We start from the raw sequence: 16,694 nt of genomic DNA on the forward strand, positions 1-16,694 counted from the left end.
GCAGAGAGCTGGATGGGAAATGGGGCTGCTGGGATTAGAACTGGTGCCCATATGGGATCCCGGTGCGTTCAAGGCGAGGACTTTAACCACTAGGCTGTCGCACGGGGCCCAACACGGTTTATTTCTTACACAGCTCAGTGTGGCAGCTAAATTTGAAACACAGAACTTGCAGGCTGCATGTGGGGCATTAATGATGAAATGAAGCAGCTGAAAATTAAATGGACGACAATCCCAAGATGCCCTCTGGGCATCACATTTGCACCTTGGGAGAACTGGAAGCTTCTGGACTCAGTTCTGCCTCCACTACCTCTTCTGGGCCTCATGCCTCTTTGTTGACTTCCTGTACTTCCTATTCCACAGGCAGCTCCAGCAGCAGCAGGCAGAGCTGGAAGTACACCAGAGAGACGGGCTGTCATCCTATGACTTGTCACAGGTGAATTTCTAGAAAATTCTTTCCTGAGCTGGAACTGCCTTCAACACAGGGGACTGGTGCTCCATCTGGCTCCCCAGCTTGAGCCTGGCAGCCCAGAGAGTAAAGCCCAACCACAAACACGCACAGAGCACATATCCCATGCGCCCCTTTGTATAGCTGAACCCCCCATGTTCCACCTCCCCTCCTTCTCCCATCTCCTTTTACCCCTTTCGCTTCTTCCTTCCCTCCTCCCTTTTCTGTCTTCACCCCTGCTCATTGCTTGGGTTGGGGTTTGGCCTCTTCTCAAACTTCACGTCCACAGATTTGCAGTGAATATGGTTGCCACTGGTCTCCCTCCAAGGTGTGACACCAGGGTCACACCTGTTACCCCCGTAGTTCACAGTCCTGGGCCTGGCAGCTCTGGGATTTCCCAAACGGGAGAAGGCCCTGATTGCTTTTACATGCCAACAGGTCCCCGTCCCCAACCTCCCAGCCGGAGTTCACGAGGCGGGCAAGTCTGTGGACAAGGGAGACGCCATCTTCTCCCAGGAGCGAGATCCCCGTTTTGCTGAGATGTTCGCAGGAATCAGTGCATGTAAGTCTCGAGTGTCGCTGTGGGCAGGAAGACACGGTTGCCCTTGGCAACGGGACATAAACCAGAAAGGATGTGTCCTTTTTACGCATGTCCTTGTCCCCTCTCCATCACCTGGGACTGCGGCATCTCCTCTTTAGAAAGTAAGGGGGTTGAATTGTGGGGCTCAGTTAATCCACCGTATGACTGAGTCTTATTAAGCCCTTTAAAGACGCGTTGCTGTAGAGAAAGCACCTTTGGGTGTGTACAAAGGACCACCCTTGAAAATAAAACCAGGCAGTGAACAGTAGCAACTGAAACGATCCACTGTTCTACCACCTGGAATTCATCTTTGCCACTTTGAATGCGCTCTGCTTTTTCACACATTTGCGTTCTCTTCGTTCGCAGAGTCAGTCGCACTCACACTGGTACTCTCGTAGTGCGACAATATTTCATGCGTGAGCCTGTTTCCAGATCATTAAATGGTTCCAATTGGGTTTTTTTTTTTTAATCTCTAAAAAAAAAACATTTTAAGTCACTTTGAAGGCTGGCATGGAGTTCTCCTTCATGACTAATGACAGTACCCGAGGCTCACCCACCTAGGCCAGCATGCTGGTGAGAGAAAATGAGGCACTGGTTTCTGTTGGTCTTTTTAAAATCACTTGACTTTGCCACAAGGGATTGGTGAGTGTTTAACTGACATATAGGGGTTGTGATTGTGAGCGTGTGTGCAGTAACTACTGGTCAAATTGTGGTAACCAGCATTTCCATGCCTGTCGGTTCTTCAGGCTCCTGTCTTCTAATTCATTGCAGCTTTGTAGGTTTGCTTGCCCCGCCATGCTGTGGAACCTTAGATCACCCTGCTTCTTCTGCCTGGCTGTGTTTGGGTGTCTTTCCCAGAGAAATCGCTGCTCTATGATTCAGATCAGTTTCTTTTGTTTTAGCCTCCACACAGGAGCCAGGACAGGGAATAATTATCATTATCATTTTCTCAAACAACATCCTCCAGTTCCGTCCATTTTGTAGTCAGTGGTGCAATTTCCATTCTTCTTTCTGACTAATATTCCACTGTGCACTTATGTCACATTGTCTTTATCCATTCATCCCTCGATGGGCACCTAGGCTGAATCTGTGTTTTAGCTACCGTGGCTGGTGCTGCAGTGAGCACAGAGTCTGTTGTCTGACAAAAGTGCAGTTCGTATTGAAGGTGGTAAACAGAGCATGCATGTTCAACAGCCTTGTCTCCAACTCCAAATACCATCAAGATGAGAAAAAATGGATAAGTGGAAATGGTCTATCAGTTCTAAAAATTAAAAGAAAAAAGAGATCCCACTTTCACGGGGCCAAGGGAATTACTTCAATGGACAAAGTAGCCAGGATCAACTGGAGAAGACAGTTGGAGGGACCTCAGTAGTATCCCGCTGGGACTGTGTGCCCTGAACAGGTAGAAGGGATGCCAGGCTACTGCTTTCTTCCTGCTCAGCTGTGGATCAAATGCCCAGACAGCAGGGATGGTGCTGGAGTGGCATAGATGCCCATAGAGCACTATGTCTGGTTCCCAACACCTGATAAAACAGATACCATGGCACTCTGACAGCTGCTTACTGCCAGTTTCCATGGCCAACCACACAGACCATCCACCTGCATCAATATGCCCATGACCTTAACAAAGAAATGTTGTTCCTTCCAGCCAAAAGAGGCCAGAACACACTTCATGGCCTTTCCTTCCCCCAGACTAGCCTGGAATATGAAGGAAGGGGACTTTGAAAAGTTCCTGGCAGATAGATACATTTCCCTGGGTGCAGGAAAAAAATGGAAACCCACTGAAATACTTATTTTTCTATGAACTTCCTGAAGTCCCCTCATATTTGGCCAGACACCCATAGTCACACTTTGAATATTATGGAGAGAGAGAGAGAGAGAGCTTTCCATGAAGATGATAAACCAAAATCAATGGATGAGGAAAAGGGATGGGGCCAGCATCATGACTTAGGAAACTCATCATCTGCCTGTAACACCACTATCACATATGGTCACTAAATCAAGTCCCAGCTGCTCCACTTCCAATCCAGCTCTCTGCTTTCAGCCTGGGAAAACAGCAGAGGATGGCCCAAGCACTTGGGCCCCTACACCCATGTGGGAGACCTAAAGGAAGCTCCTCCCTCCCATGTGGGAGACTCAGAAGAAGCTCATCCCTGGCCATTGCAACCATTTGGAGAGTGAGCCAGTGCATGGAAGGTTCTTTCTCCCTCCCTCCCTCCCTCTCCTCTTCTCTTCCTCCCTCTCTCTCTCTATCCTGCTTTCTCCATAAATCTGCGTCTCAAATAAAAATTAGCAAATATTTTTTAAAAGAAAAGAGGAAGAAGGAGTAGGGTTGAATGGAGGCCTCAGAACAAGTCTCCTCTTTGGAAAGTTGGTTTCTTTGCACAAGAGCATGCAGTGAAAACCCATCAAAGTCTTCCTCAAGAGACCCCAGTGGCCATGGCTGTGTTCCTGGGAGAGAACCCTTGGAGACGGAGAAACTGAGCATTTAACGAAGAGGAATGGGTACAGAACAGGCTGGTAGTGCAGAAATGCAAGTCAAAAAGCAGAAAAAGGAGGGTTCTGCCCATGCAAAACTACAGTCTTCTGGCTAAGACAGAGCTCAACAAGCACTCAATTAGAACATTCTAAAGACACTCACAGCTGAATATGGTCTATTGTGCTACACCTCTCCCCGCTCCCCCCCCCCCTTTTTTTAACTTGAAGAATAAAGGAAATATCCTGCAAAGCTCTGGAGGGGAAAAAGCTCATCATAGCTACCAAGGCAAATGTTTCGTTTGACTTCTGTGATGCCAAATGCTCTAGGCCCAGGGGTGAAGGGCAACTTGAGAACAGGAAAGTATATAACCTGTTTTTCCACTACCATGCTGCTTTCATATACAGGAAGGCATTACCACGTACATGCTATCTACTTATGTTCACTTACCGAAGATTGCACCTGTTTGTGTAATGACTCAAAATATAGGACATAAGAGTGGGAGCAGTGGGTTGGAAAAGCAGTGGCGATACAAAGTGAAATTACTGCCACCACCAGAAGGAACACATGCCTTGTCAGAAGATACAAAAGATGAACAAAGAACAATCAGAATCCCAGATTTTGAATCAGCTCAGCCAAGATCCAAAGGGATGTTGCATGGGAGGCAATAAGAGGAGAAAAACTTCCCATCAGTATGAACTTTTTGTCTCTAACACAGATAGAGAAATGCAGCTTCATGTATGTGCAACCCCAGCAGAGGAGGAGAAAAAGAAAAAAGGGAGGGAAAGGAGAGAAGGAAAGAAGAAAGGAAGAAGGAGGCAGGCAAGCTGGCTTATAGAAGAAAATGTTTAGCAAACCACGAAATTCTCAAAAGAAAAGCAAAGCGAATGGCAAGCAAATTTCACTATCAAAACAATCCAAGTGTGTCATAGGAGGAGAAACAGTATAGTGGCTTACAGGCTACTCCTCTGCTGCAGGGCCAACAGCTCATATGGGCCCCAGTTTGTGTCCTGGCTGCTCCACTTTTCAAGTCATCTCCTTACTTATGGCCTGGGAAAGTAGCAGAGGATGGTCCAAGTCCCTGGGTCCCTGCACACCCAGAGACCAGGAAGAAACTTCTGGTTCCTGGCATTGTATCAGCTCAGCTCTGGCCATTGCGGCAATTTGGGGGAAGTGAACCAGCAGGTGGAAGATCTTTGTCTCTCCTTCTTTCTATATAAATTCTGACTTTCCAATAAAAATAAATATTAAAAGAGTTCAAGGCCCCTTGGTTGATAATTTGCTGTCAGCATACAATGCAACCAGGTACACAGAAGCTGATCTTTGAAGAGTGGGAGAGGTGAGAGGTGGACAAGTTCCGCCAAGCCCATGAGCACACAAATTGATCATCATCGTCTCCAGGGGAAGAGCAAGGTCAGGTGTCCAGTGGACTCCCTGAATACATGCTACAGATGCAGCATGAAACAAACATCACCAACTTCATGGCACATGAAAGCAGAAACAATCGGGAGCGCCTGAAGCTGCTGACAAAGCCATGTGGTGCGAGAAGGTCTCGGTATATCTTTCTTCATCGCTACCAGATCAAGTCGATCAAAACAATCAAGATGAAGACTGAGTGGTAGAACCAAGGGTCTTTAGATAAACTAGGGGCTCATCAAAAAGTTCATGGAATACGTGTACTGTGTGTAAACTATGCATGCATTTCAAAATTTGAGAACAGTGAAAGTAACTTACCTTTTAGTTCCATTTTTTAGTGAGAGAGGAAGAGAGATCTTCCTTCCACAGACTCACTCCCCAAATGGCCTCAATGGCCAGAGCTGGTTCAGGCTGAAGCCAGGAGCATGAAACTCCATCTGGGTCTCCCGTGTGAGTATAGGAACCCAAGCACTTAACCCATCCTCTGTAATCTTCCCAAACACAGTAGCAGAGAGTTAGATCAGAGGTGGAATAGCTGGGACTTGAATGAGTGCTTGGATATGGAGCATGCTGCAATGTCCACCCCTCCATGGATTCTCTGAAGATCCCTCAGAGGTTTTGAGACCTTGGAAGGTCACCGTAGAAAGTCCTGGGCACCCAGTGACCAGACAGGAACAGTCCTGTTGAGTTCATGGATCTGTACCCACTCACACCCCTGCTCCTGTCCCCAGCCTGCCACAGAGACCCCTCGCTTTCTATGCAACATCTCCACAGGCAGCTGGCCAGCCAAGACTTATCCTGTGGCTTTTGGGCTCTGTTTTCTTTGGTAGGTGGGATGCTGGGCTGGGCCTGCCACAGGCTACTGCGCAGTGCAGGGAAGTGATGATGATGACATGGCCCAACCTAGGCTTAGGTGTTTTCAGTTTCATGAGGGTCTCCAACCCTGGGAGACCAGACAACCCAAAGCTGGCCCTGGTGGCTGTTCTGAGGGTGGATGCAGGCAGAGGGATCTGGATAGAGTGTTGGCTGTGGGAAGGGTGCCCTCAGTCTCCCTAGGGGGCTGTTAGCCTTGGACAATGGAGATGGCAAGCAGAGGTGCTGTTGGCTATGTACCCAGGCCCTGTACCCAGCATTTTCAGCAGATCAGCTCATTGGACAAAGAGGAACCGTCTTGCAGTAGGGGACATTGAGGCAGGGGATGGCTCAGCAGCATGTTCAAGTTTGCATCTTTGCATGTAGGGCAGAACTGGGGTTTGTGGGTCCTCCTTTCTAGTGCCCTCAGCCAGAAGACCAGGGCCTGTGCAGCCTACCCCAGGAGTCTGAAGCATTGCACAAATGACATTTGGCAAGAACTTTGTTTCATCTCTATTCTGCCAGCTTGCAGAAGCGGGCCTTACCTGTAGTCAGGAGCAACAGCCTTCACTCTCCTAGTCTGAGATGTCCTGGGAGAAACACGCAGCACAGAAGCTGCCCCCAATCCTGCCCCGGGGGGGGGGGGCATGTGCCTCTTCCTGTCCCAGGTGCAGCTTTGCACCTGTTATGGGGTAATCCGCCAGGCCGAAGGCCCTCATGTGTGACTCCCGCTCTGGTTTTCCTAGCGGAGAAGAAGATGATGAGCTCAGCTTCGGCAGCGGGAACCCAGCAGATCTACTCACAGGGCAGCCCATTCCCTCCAGGCCACTCGGGGAAGGCCTTCAGGTACACATGGGGAATAGGGGGAGCCATTGGTGAGAAGGCTCGCACAGGCCTTGTGCCCACGTCTGGTTGTGCCCCTGAGTTGTCATAGGTGCTAGATTTCAGTTATTCTTTCTTGGGTGAGAATGGTAGCAGCCCATGAGTTCTACAGCCATGCCCTGCTGGGAAGGAAGTGACTCAGCCTGTATTTGGGAACAAGCTGGTGGGGTAGCAGGAAGCCTGCTTGTTCCCTGGTTCCCAGATACCACGCAGCATCTCAGGCTCAGGGACCCAAGCAGAACATCCAGCAGCCCAAGTCCGAGTTCTTGGTGTAAGAGCATCCTACAGGACTTCGAATGAGGCCCTGACTGCATCCTGCAGCCAAGGCTGGGAGTGTGGGAGCCAGGGAAGCGGGTGGCCGGGACGGAGACCTACAGCCCTCAAGGAGGGTGCATGGGGAAGACAAACATCTAGACACCATGAGCAACACATTGCCCAACACATGGCATGGGAACGAGGAATCTAGGGGCAGAGCTGGGACCTCAGGTGCCTGGATGTGGGGTTTGGAAATAGCCCAGGAACAGGCTATGGGAAAGTCAGAGTGCAGTGGAAGAGGAAGCTTACATGGAGGTGCCAGGACAGAGGATTCCCCAGGTCCTCATTTGAGGGGTTAAGCCTGAGCCAGGCTTTTGTCTTAGAAACATGAGTGGGAAGAGGGTGTGTTGGGAGTAGTGAAGGGAAAGGTGAGGCAGGCCTGGGGGCTTCAGCTCCTTAGGGAAGGGCCCCAGCTAGGGAAGGAGCCTGCTCTACAAGTGAGTGAGAGTGAATGGATACCCTGAGGGCTTCAGCCTAGGAAGTGAACAGAATTTCCCACAACTCTGAAGGGCTGGGGCTGCTTCAGGGTGAGGAGGGTATGGGGCAAAGGCTTCCAGGCCTGGCCCATGGAGCTCGAACCCCTGGAAAATAGAATTTCTGGTATCCTGAAATGTGCCCTCGCCTAGCCTTGTTCCACTGTGGTCCCGCCAGCCTTGGCCTCTCCTATCTGTACCAAGACAGAAGCTTCCCAGGAAGGGTTGGGCATAGGGTGGTGGTGTGTGGTCAGAAGGAGGCACTTTTGCTCTGGAAAGCTGCCCCCTTTGCACCAGAGCTCCTTTGGTGGAGCCAGCAGTATACGTGGTTGCCAGCCAAATCAGCCCTGGGTAGCAGTAGCAGGCCCAGCCTGCAGGGGCACAGTGATGGCAAAAGGCCCGCTGACATCATCTGTGCATTGAGGAGAGGAGAGGGAAGGATGTGACCTCTCGTAAAAGCGAGTGACCGCAGTGGCCAGTACAGGAGACCCTGCGGCACCCTAGGCTTCTCTCTGTTCCCAAGGAGGCTCAGATGCTTTGAGGTACAATTAGCACTCTTTCTACTGCCTTCAGCTGCCTTCCTGCCAGTATGTGGCAAAACACCACCACTACCCAAAGTCCTCCAGGCTGGCCCCCATCAGCATTCCCTACTCTTTTGTTCTTAGACAGTGGGCACACTGCCCCATGCCCTGAGCTAATCCCAGGGAGACAGGAGGAAAAAGGGCTCTGCCTCTGCCCCTCCCGCATCTCCACCTATCCAGACGCTCATCAAGCAGACACCAGAAGCCATCCTCTAAGAAGTGTCTGTGACCCAAGGGGCAGGCCAGGCACCAAAGACAGCAGCAGAGACGCAGCCTGCCACTGGGCACGCAGACGGCTCAGGGCCTGCACACAGCAGGCACCTGTTAACTCCTGCAGTTAAATTAAACTGACGGCAGAGGATGTAAATAAACAGCTGTGCATGCTGCCTGGGAAACAGGAGGAGGTTAGCAGGAGGACCAGCTTCACTTTTGGTTAAGCTTTAAATGACAACCCACACTGTATCTCCCACATCCTGAGGTCTTAAAGGAGGCCCCCAAAGGAATTAATTAACCAGAGGAGCAGGTGGATGCTGAGAGTCATATAGACATGGTTTCTTTTATTCCGAGAAGCTTCGCTCTTTGCAGGAATCAAGCCATCTCCTGACAGCCAAGGATGCTCAGGATGGTCCGAGAGCTGCACAGAAGTCATTACTGGGTGTCATGGGGGCCTGGGGAGATGCAGGCTGAGTCAGGATTCAGGGTGGAGATGTGGCCTGTCATGGTGAGGAAGCTGGGAGGGGAGGGCCCTGCCAGGTTCGGGGGCAACTCAGCATCCATGCCTCTTTCTCCCTGCAGCTCGTCGGTGGTCCATGTGCCTGGGGTGAATGATATTCAGTCCTCATCTTCTACGGGCCAGAACATGTCCCAGATCTCCCGGCAGCTCAACCAGAGTCAAGTGGCGTGGACAGGGAGTCGTCCACCCTTTCCCGGACAGGTACAGGGGTGTCTGGGAGAACCTGGCTGCCTTTGTGTCCAGGGAGGGACAGTGTCTGGGGATATGCTTTGTAGGGGTGCCAGTCCATGGCATGGCAGAACTGACCACCCTGGTCGGGCTGACCACACTAAGGCCACCTTGATGGCTGCATCCATGGCAGTTGCACTGCCCCTGATTTGGGCAGCCTCGCCCTGGGGAAGCAAGCAGGAGTGAGTGGGGCAGGTGCAGATATCCCCTAAGCCCTGCTCTGGCACCCTGGAAGAGCATAGGGATCCTCAGCTGTGAGCTGTGTGGGGCACCCATTGCCTTGGGGTGGGTTTTGACAGAGCTTGGGGCACCCCTGGGTGTCAAAGTCAAGGCCTCCAAGGACTCTCCCTGCATGCTGCACTGATGCTAGGCTTCTGTGCAGTCATAGAGCATCTCAATCATGTAGAGCAGATCCTGTTGCTACCAGTGCACCTGCCAGGGATGTGGTGGGCATCGTGGCTGGGGGGTTGGGTGTGTTGCTGGTGACCTCTCCTCTCTCTGTGTGCTTTGTCCTCATGGTAGCAAATCCCATCCCAGTCCAGCAAGACTCAGTCATCACCCTTTGGGATCGGAACGAGTCATACCTACCCGGCAGACCCCTCCTCCTACAGTCCTCTGTCCAGCCCAGCTACCTCCTCACCCAGTGGCAATGCCTACTCCAGCCTGGCCAACAGGAATGCAGGCTTTGGTATGTGCTAGAACATGAGTGAAAGCAGCTCTGGACATCAGAATTGGGGTGTGGGGGTGGTTGCTGAGCCCTGGGGCTTCCCAGACTCCCAGGACAAGTCCCTGTATGTGGCATCCAGGAGTCCTGGGAGGTCTCTGAGATGCTGGGTGCTGAGGCCTTGGTTTGGTGAAATGGCCTTGTCCTTCCAGGCTGTGTTAACCCTTTGTCACCCTGGGTAGAGACTCTTGGATCTCTAACTATTGAATTGGGGAGTATCGTCTTGTTTTCAAAACCTTGAGACTTGGGACAGGGCTGGGGAATTGTCTCTCCCAAAGGGATCCTGCCTCATGTGAGGACAGCACAACCTCAGGCCCTAAAGGGTTCAGTGACTGCCCCTCCAGGCACATTGCCCAGGAGCCCTGGCCATAACTTCACTCTTGGTCACTCCTGAGGGTCTCTTGGCACTTCTCCCAGGGCTGGAGTCCCTTTCATCTAAGAAGGGGATAGTGAGGGCCCTATGGTCTCCCTTTAGAAGTCCAAGCTCATGGTCTTTCTCTCACGGTACAGTCCCTGGAGACCACTGCTCACTCTAATGGCCATGACCTTGGTCTTGCAAATACTGTGCCAGGTGCCCTGTCTACCACTCTGATGGCCACTATGATGATGATGGTGATGGTGATGATGACACAGGTTGACCCTCGCTGAAGGCTTGCTACAAGCTAGGTGTTCATGCATTCAAATGTGTTTAATGCTTGCTACTACCCTCAGAGCGAAGTTTAGGCCATTTGGTAGGTGCATGTAACACATTTTCGGCTTAGGATGCCGTCAGCCAGCAGGGAGTTTATTGGGGTGTCACTTACATCCTAAGTGGAGAAAAAAATCTCATATCTGCTTATCAGAGTGACAGACAAGGGCTGCAAGCACACAGCCAGCCCCCAAGAGCAGAAAGGGGGACCCTCAAATTGCAGGGGGCTTAAGGGATTGTGTCTTATACTTTGGCTCTTTCAGCTGAAAGTGGACAAAGTAGTGGTCAGTTCCAGGGGCGGCCCTCGGAGGTCTGGTCGCAGTGGCAAAGCCAGCACCACGGTCAGCAGAGCGGTGAGCAGCACTCGCACCAGCAGCCCGGTCAGACTGAAGTGTTCCAGGTAAATCGGGCAAGCACCGCCTTCTCGTAGGTACCGGCGCCTTCTCTCTGCTTCCTTTCCCCCTCTGTCTTGGCCACACCGCCGCCTGCCCAAGTAGCCATCGTGAGTTCTGGCCTTGGCCTGGGGCTAGAAGGGGCCCCCCCGCCTAACCAGCCAGAAAGTGCAGGTGCATGCCAGAAGGGGAAGGGAGTCTGTTGCCTTTGAGCTGCAACTCACTAAAGGAGACTTGTCCCAGCCCTAGATGCCAGGGGTTACCCAGGAAACTGGAGCAAAGCATAGAGCTCAAGGGGCCTACCTGAGAAATACAGGTGTCTTGGGGCCTCCGTGGACTGTCCCTGCCTGACAGCTTCCTCTCGCTGTCGTGCCCAGGTCAGGGTAAACAGGCATCTCCATCAGACCCTTGCTCCAGGGCTAGCCTGGCTCTAACTCAGCACCTCACTCTGGGTGGGTACAGGGTGTTGCCCCCCTGATTGAAGCTACCTGGGCACCTTGCAATGCTCTCAATTTGGAGCCAGGCAGGGTTCATCCTGCAGCCCCCACGTGCGCAGTGCAGCTAGAATGGACACCGCTGTAGTCCCCACCTCCCCCAGAGCAGATCTTCATGGTCACAATGCCAAAAAAGAATTATGGTTTAAATAAGCTTGGGAAATGCTGGCTAAGCAAAGCCATCCAACGTTTGCATGGCAGGACTTAATCAGAACTTCTACTGTGCCCGTTGTAGACTGGAAGTTTCTAGGAGGTAGCCAATGGGGGCTTTGTTTCCCAGGCTGTGTTGCTTGCTCAACTGTTTTCTCATAGTTTCATGTGGGTGGAGGATTCAGCAGACACAGGCTGGGAAAGTGTCCATAAGCAAGTGGACTATTGGCCTTCCTGCTTGCTGGATGGGTAGCCTGAGGTCCAGAGGACTGGAAGGCCTCTGCTGTGCAGGGACTCAGCCCCGCTCCCACGTGGTTCTTTCCTTAGCCCTGCTGTCTGCTGCCTCTGGATCACCTGCTGCTTTGTTGTACCTGGCTGTAATCTCCTCATCGGGGAGGTGGTGGGAGCAGGTGGTCTTGGTCGCCTGTGACTCTGGCTCTGTGTTAGACAGTGGTGTCCTGCCATTTGCCTGTGGCCTGACAGTTGCTAGAATGTCAGACACCAGCAGAGTTCCCACCCTGGCCTACAGCCAGTCTCCTCCCCGATAGATGACAAAAGGGTGAGTGGCAGGCTGGGCTGCTGGGACTGCCTGGCATACAGGCAATGGTGCTGACTCCGCTTCTGGCTTTTCTTTTCTTCTTCTCTGCAGGACATGCTCCCTATGCCAGGGGACCCAACCCAGGGCACTGGCAACTACAACATTGAAGACTTTGCCGACCTGGGAATGTTCCCACCCTTCTCCGAGTAGCAGTTGTGGGCAGTGCCACCCATACAGTGATGCCGGTTCTCTCTTGCCAATCTCACCCTGCCACAGGACCCCCTCCAGGAGCCACCTTGTCCCCCATGTTTCCCCCAGGCATGGCATCACTCAGTTCTGGCCTGTAGCCCCGGTTGCTCAGCCTCTGACCCTGGTCCATGTATAGGATCAGGTGTATTTATCGTGTTGTGCCTGTGTGTGTGTGTGTGTGTGTGTGTGTGTGTGTGTGTGTGTGTGCGCGCTCCAGGGAAGTACCTGTTGGATCCTTGATGTGATTGTGAACAATCCTGTAACAGGTGACTTATACCCCAGCTAACACAATAGTTAGCAGCAATTGCAGGACCGCCTACAAAGCTGGTGTCTTACTCGCCTTGCTGGATCTGGGGTGTGGGGACACAGTGGGGAGCGCCTTGGCTCGGCTCACCTCACTGTGTGTCCCATGTGTGATTGGTTGCAGGTCCTTAGTGCAGTGTGGTCCGAACCTTCTGTTTGACAGATGTCTTGTGCTTGTATCTGTGGTGTGTGGCCAAAGTGTGTAGAAACCAGTGAGTGTCAAAGCTGCCTCAAGGCAGCAGGTACAGACCAGCATCCAGAAAAGCCTCTTTCTTGAGTGTCCTGCCAGGAGTCATGGCTGGGGCCTGGTCCCTGGAATTCGTCAGTTCTGTGGTCCATGCACCCACTCCCCACCTCAGCCCGTCTGCCTTGGGCCCCAGCAGCTCCTGTTGCTCATCCCATGTTGCCATCTCTAGCACTACCCCATTGGGGAGCACAGGTGCTTGTCCCCACCCAGCACCTATAGGAAAACTGAGCTGAGCCATCTGGACAGGAGTGGGGTAGGGTAGGACATCCCGGCCTGCTCAAAGCCTGGACTGAATGCTACCCAGCGTCTCTGAAGGGAGTGGGGGAAGTCACCCTGGGCATGGGGTTTGGGAGGGGATGGATGCTGTGAGTCTTCTGACCTCAGCCCCACTGCAGAGCACAGTCCACGTCTCTGGAGGACAGAAGGTTTGGGTTTGGGTTCCAGTGCAGGGCTCTGGATTACTTAAGAACCCAAGGTCCCTTGCTGTGCTTTACTGGGAATTAAAGGAATGAGCTGTCACCTCCTCCATGTCCCTTCACATAAGTCAGAGCTGGCTTGGCTTGGCATCTCTAGTTTGGGAGCATCCCCCTCTGATGTGCCATCCTCCATCCACAGCCACCCCCACCCCATCTTCCAGGTCTCAGCAAAGTCACATGCAGTACCTTAGGCAGGTGGAGGAACCCATTCTCCCTGAAAGCTGCCAAGTCCCTCCCAGTATTCCCTAGGCAGCCAGCCCTTCAGACACATGCAGAGACCTTGTTTGAGGTTCGTAGAGGGCCAAGAGACAGACAGCAGCCTTGGTTCTGGACATGCTGCCTGGGGAATCCAGCATGTGTACACAAGAGACAAGGGACTCTGTCTGTTGTGCCCCCGTGTGTCTCATGTCACTGGAATGGCCCCTGTATAAGTCCAGCCCGGTTTGGTGCAATGACTGTGGTCAGCAGCCTCAATGCTACCTGATCCCCTGGCTTGCAGCTCTGAGCAGCCATTAGTACTTCACTCGGTGCAGGGCTGGTGATTGTTCACATCCCCTGTGCACACCAGCCTTCTCACACTGCTGGGGAAACGGCAGTGCCCACACAGCCACCTCTAGAACAGGTTTCCTTCCTTCTGTGTCTGCTGCCCCCCACCCCGCCGAAGGCCACCCCTGTCTCCAGCCAGCAGCTTTGGAACCGTTTTATGCCACCCTCATCCCTCCCCCCAAAAAAGGCACAAAAATAGCTTTGGGAGCACAGGAACGTTGCTTGGCGAAATGAAGGCAGACTTGAATTGGTGGGATCAGGGGTATTGGGGCAGGGGTCTCATAGTTTGTAGTTTTGGAGTAAAGGGGGCCTCGGAGGTGCTCCTTAGGTGCACATAGAGGTGAATGCAGGGATCAGGGAGCCTGGCCTTGCATGCTGGGCTCTGCTGTGCACTGAGGGGCTGTCAGAGAGAGGACAGGATTCCTGCTCCCACTGACCTATTGTCCACTGCTCTCATTGAGGTTTGGGGGTGCAGCTAACTCTAGGTCCCCAGTGGGGAGGACTCATGGGTAACAGGAAGCCAGACTTAGGGTGAAGCATCATCCCCGCCACAGACTCAACTCCTTCCCTCGCAGCCTCTGCCTCGGACCCCAGTGAGGTCTAGCTGGTGCATCCTGCCAGCTGTGTCTCTTGGTGGAGACCAAAGCCAAGCCAGAGGCATTCAGGACTGGGTGTGGTCCTGAGTGTTACCTCCCCTCTCCCACCTCTGTTGCACACCCAGGCTTTCCTCTGGCTGAGCAAGCAGAAGGCTGGCCAGAACAGTGGCTGCCACAGCCACTGGCCAGGAGCACACACACCACCAACAGACTGGGTTGGTGACTATGGCAGTGGCCACTCTGCCTATACCTCCCCCCTCTGACGTTTTCTGTTTGGAGTTGTGGTTTCAGGGAGTGGTGAAGCTGTTAGAGACAACCACCCTCTCCCCTGCTCTTTGACTTGGTGATCAAGCCAACAGCCACTATTTCGAGCAGGGAGAGGTGGTGCCCTGATAGGTCACGGAGGAGCTTCAATCTCTTGCATGGGCGTGGAGACTTGTCCCCAGAGCCTCCATAGGGGTGTGTGTGTGTGTGCACTTCTCTGCTCCTCCCAGCTTCAGCCTGAGCTTGAGGCAGCCTCCTGCCCAGGGAAGCGAGGGGTGCAGTCTTCCCTCCCCAGCAGTGCTTTAGTCCCTTGATGAGCTGTCTTGCTGTGAACTGATGCACCTGCCCCCAAACGGTCATGTCACGTCTCACAGTTGTGCAGGTTCTTGGCTATAGCAAGGAGCAAGTTAGAAGAAGAAAACACTTTGTATTACCAGGGGGAAAGAAAAGTGTTGAGCATCGAGTCACTGTGTCCTGAATTCCCTGGGCTCCCTTCTCTCCCCACCCCACCCCCCAATCCTGTGTAATAAGGTCTATTGTATCCTTGACTGCCTGCAGAATGAGGCAAATCAAAGGCATCATCACGAGCAAGTGTACCTGGGGCTTGCAACCATCGCTGATTTAATGTGAGTGAAGCACCTGCTCAGGGGCCCTGGCCATGAAAGTGGTGAAAGGGAGATTGTACAGAGCAGGTGTGAGCTGGGCAGCTTGCTGCATCTAACCATCTCAGTCCCCTCTAGCACACACACAAGATTCACAAGCAGGCTTCCATGTGTTAAGCACTTAATCATTTCTGTGTTAACTGTTCTTCTCATGGATGTGAACTGTGCTGTGGAGAAACCATCAGTTGTGTTACTTGAATGTTCTTAAGACTAACAGTTATTGAGTCAGTTGTGTATATGTGTAACTAATGTAACTGCCTTTTAAAATTTCATAACAATAAAAAAAAGACCTTGCGCTGGACAGCGAATGGCCATAGCCCGCTTTGTAATCTAACTCAGATGCATCCTTGTGTTGGGTGCCTGATGTGTCTCCTACAGTACCTCTTCCATGCAGCTGCCTGGTGTCCTGATCAGCTGAGGGTGCAGGGGACATGGGTGCTAATGAACAGCCTGTGGGGGGATGGGGGCTACATCCTTTTCATAAGACAAGGAACTGGAGGAAGCAGTGAGTTAAGCCACTTGCATCACGGGCATCTCATAATGGAGCATTGGTTGACATTTCAGCCATGCTTCTCACCCAGCTCCCAGCTCTTGAGCCTGGGGAGGCAGTGGCCCATGGGTCCCTGACACCCATATGGGAAATCCGGATGTGTGGTCCAAACCCAAGTGGCTATTTCAGTGAGCCAGTGACAAGAAGATTTTTCTGCTTTTCAAATGCATAAATAAATAAGCATTAAGAAAAAAAAGGAAAGTGAAGACAGGGGTTCGCTTGGGCTGCTCACGATCTGTAACAAAAATGCCTGGTTCAAATCCCAGCTCTACTCCCAATTCAAGCTTCCTGCTCATGTGCTCCCTGGGAGGCAGCAGCTGATGGCTCAAGTAGAAAAGTCCCTGCCTCTGGCGTGAAAGACCCACACTGTGTCTGCGGCTCCTGACTTTGGCCTGGCCCAGTTCTGGCTACTGCAGGCATTTGAGGAAGTAACCCAGCAGGAGAAGGTGTTTGGTGACCTGCCTCTGCTTCTCTCTCAAGTTTTCAAAAAAGGAAATGAGTCTAAATTGGGTTCAGCCAGGCCCTCCAGCGTGGCTTCCCTTTGTTCATCCATACAGATCTAAGGGATGCAGATACTGCTTCTGAATGACAGCTGATAAATTGGCATAGAGACATGCAGGAGGCAGTGTGGAAGAACCAAGATTTGATCCCAGAGTTAACTCCAGCAGCAGCCTATGTATTTATCCTCTTCAAACATAACTTTAAAAAAAATCTTTGCAATCCTAAGCATTTTGTTGAAAGAAGACTGTCTGGATTCTATCAAATTCTAGACTAAAATCACTTGGCAATTCTTTTTCCAAATTTCAGCACTGCAGGTTTTTTTTTTTTTTTTAA

The 16,694-nt window shown here is 52.0% G+C and overlaps 1 protein-coding gene across 2 annotated transcripts in view; it reads left to right on the plus strand.

The window, feature by feature from the left end:
- Window positions 1–12,177, plus strand: part of ARNT2 (aryl hydrocarbon receptor nuclear translocator 2) — a 120,304-nt gene extending 108,127 nt beyond the window's left edge. Inside the window, exons 13-19 of one of the 2 annotated variants that reach the window (XM_040968935.1) lie at window positions 361–433; window positions 884–1,007; window positions 6,516–6,615; window positions 8,816–8,954; window positions 9,504–9,669; window positions 10,657–10,793; window positions 12,079–12,177. In XM_040968935.1, the coding sequence (XP_040824869.1) occupies window positions 361–433; window positions 884–1,007; window positions 6,516–6,615; window positions 8,816–8,954; window positions 9,504–9,669; window positions 10,657–10,793; window positions 12,079–12,177 (838 nt within the window). The remainder of the gene's footprint in view (window positions 1–360; window positions 434–883; window positions 1,008–6,515; window positions 6,616–8,815; window positions 8,955–9,503; window positions 9,670–10,656; window positions 10,794–12,078) is intronic. The other variant, XM_040968936.1, reaches the window with a different exon arrangement.
- The last annotated feature ends 4,517 nt before the right edge of the window (window positions 12,178–16,694 follow it).

Source organism: Ochotona curzoniae, unplaced genomic scaffold (genome assembly GCF_017591425.1).
Source record: "Ochotona curzoniae isolate NIBS_2020 unplaced genomic scaffold, NIBS_Ocur_1.0 scaffold_4701, whole genome shotgun sequence".
Lineage (NCBI taxonomy): Eukaryota > Metazoa > Chordata > Mammalia > Lagomorpha > Ochotonidae > Ochotona > Ochotona curzoniae.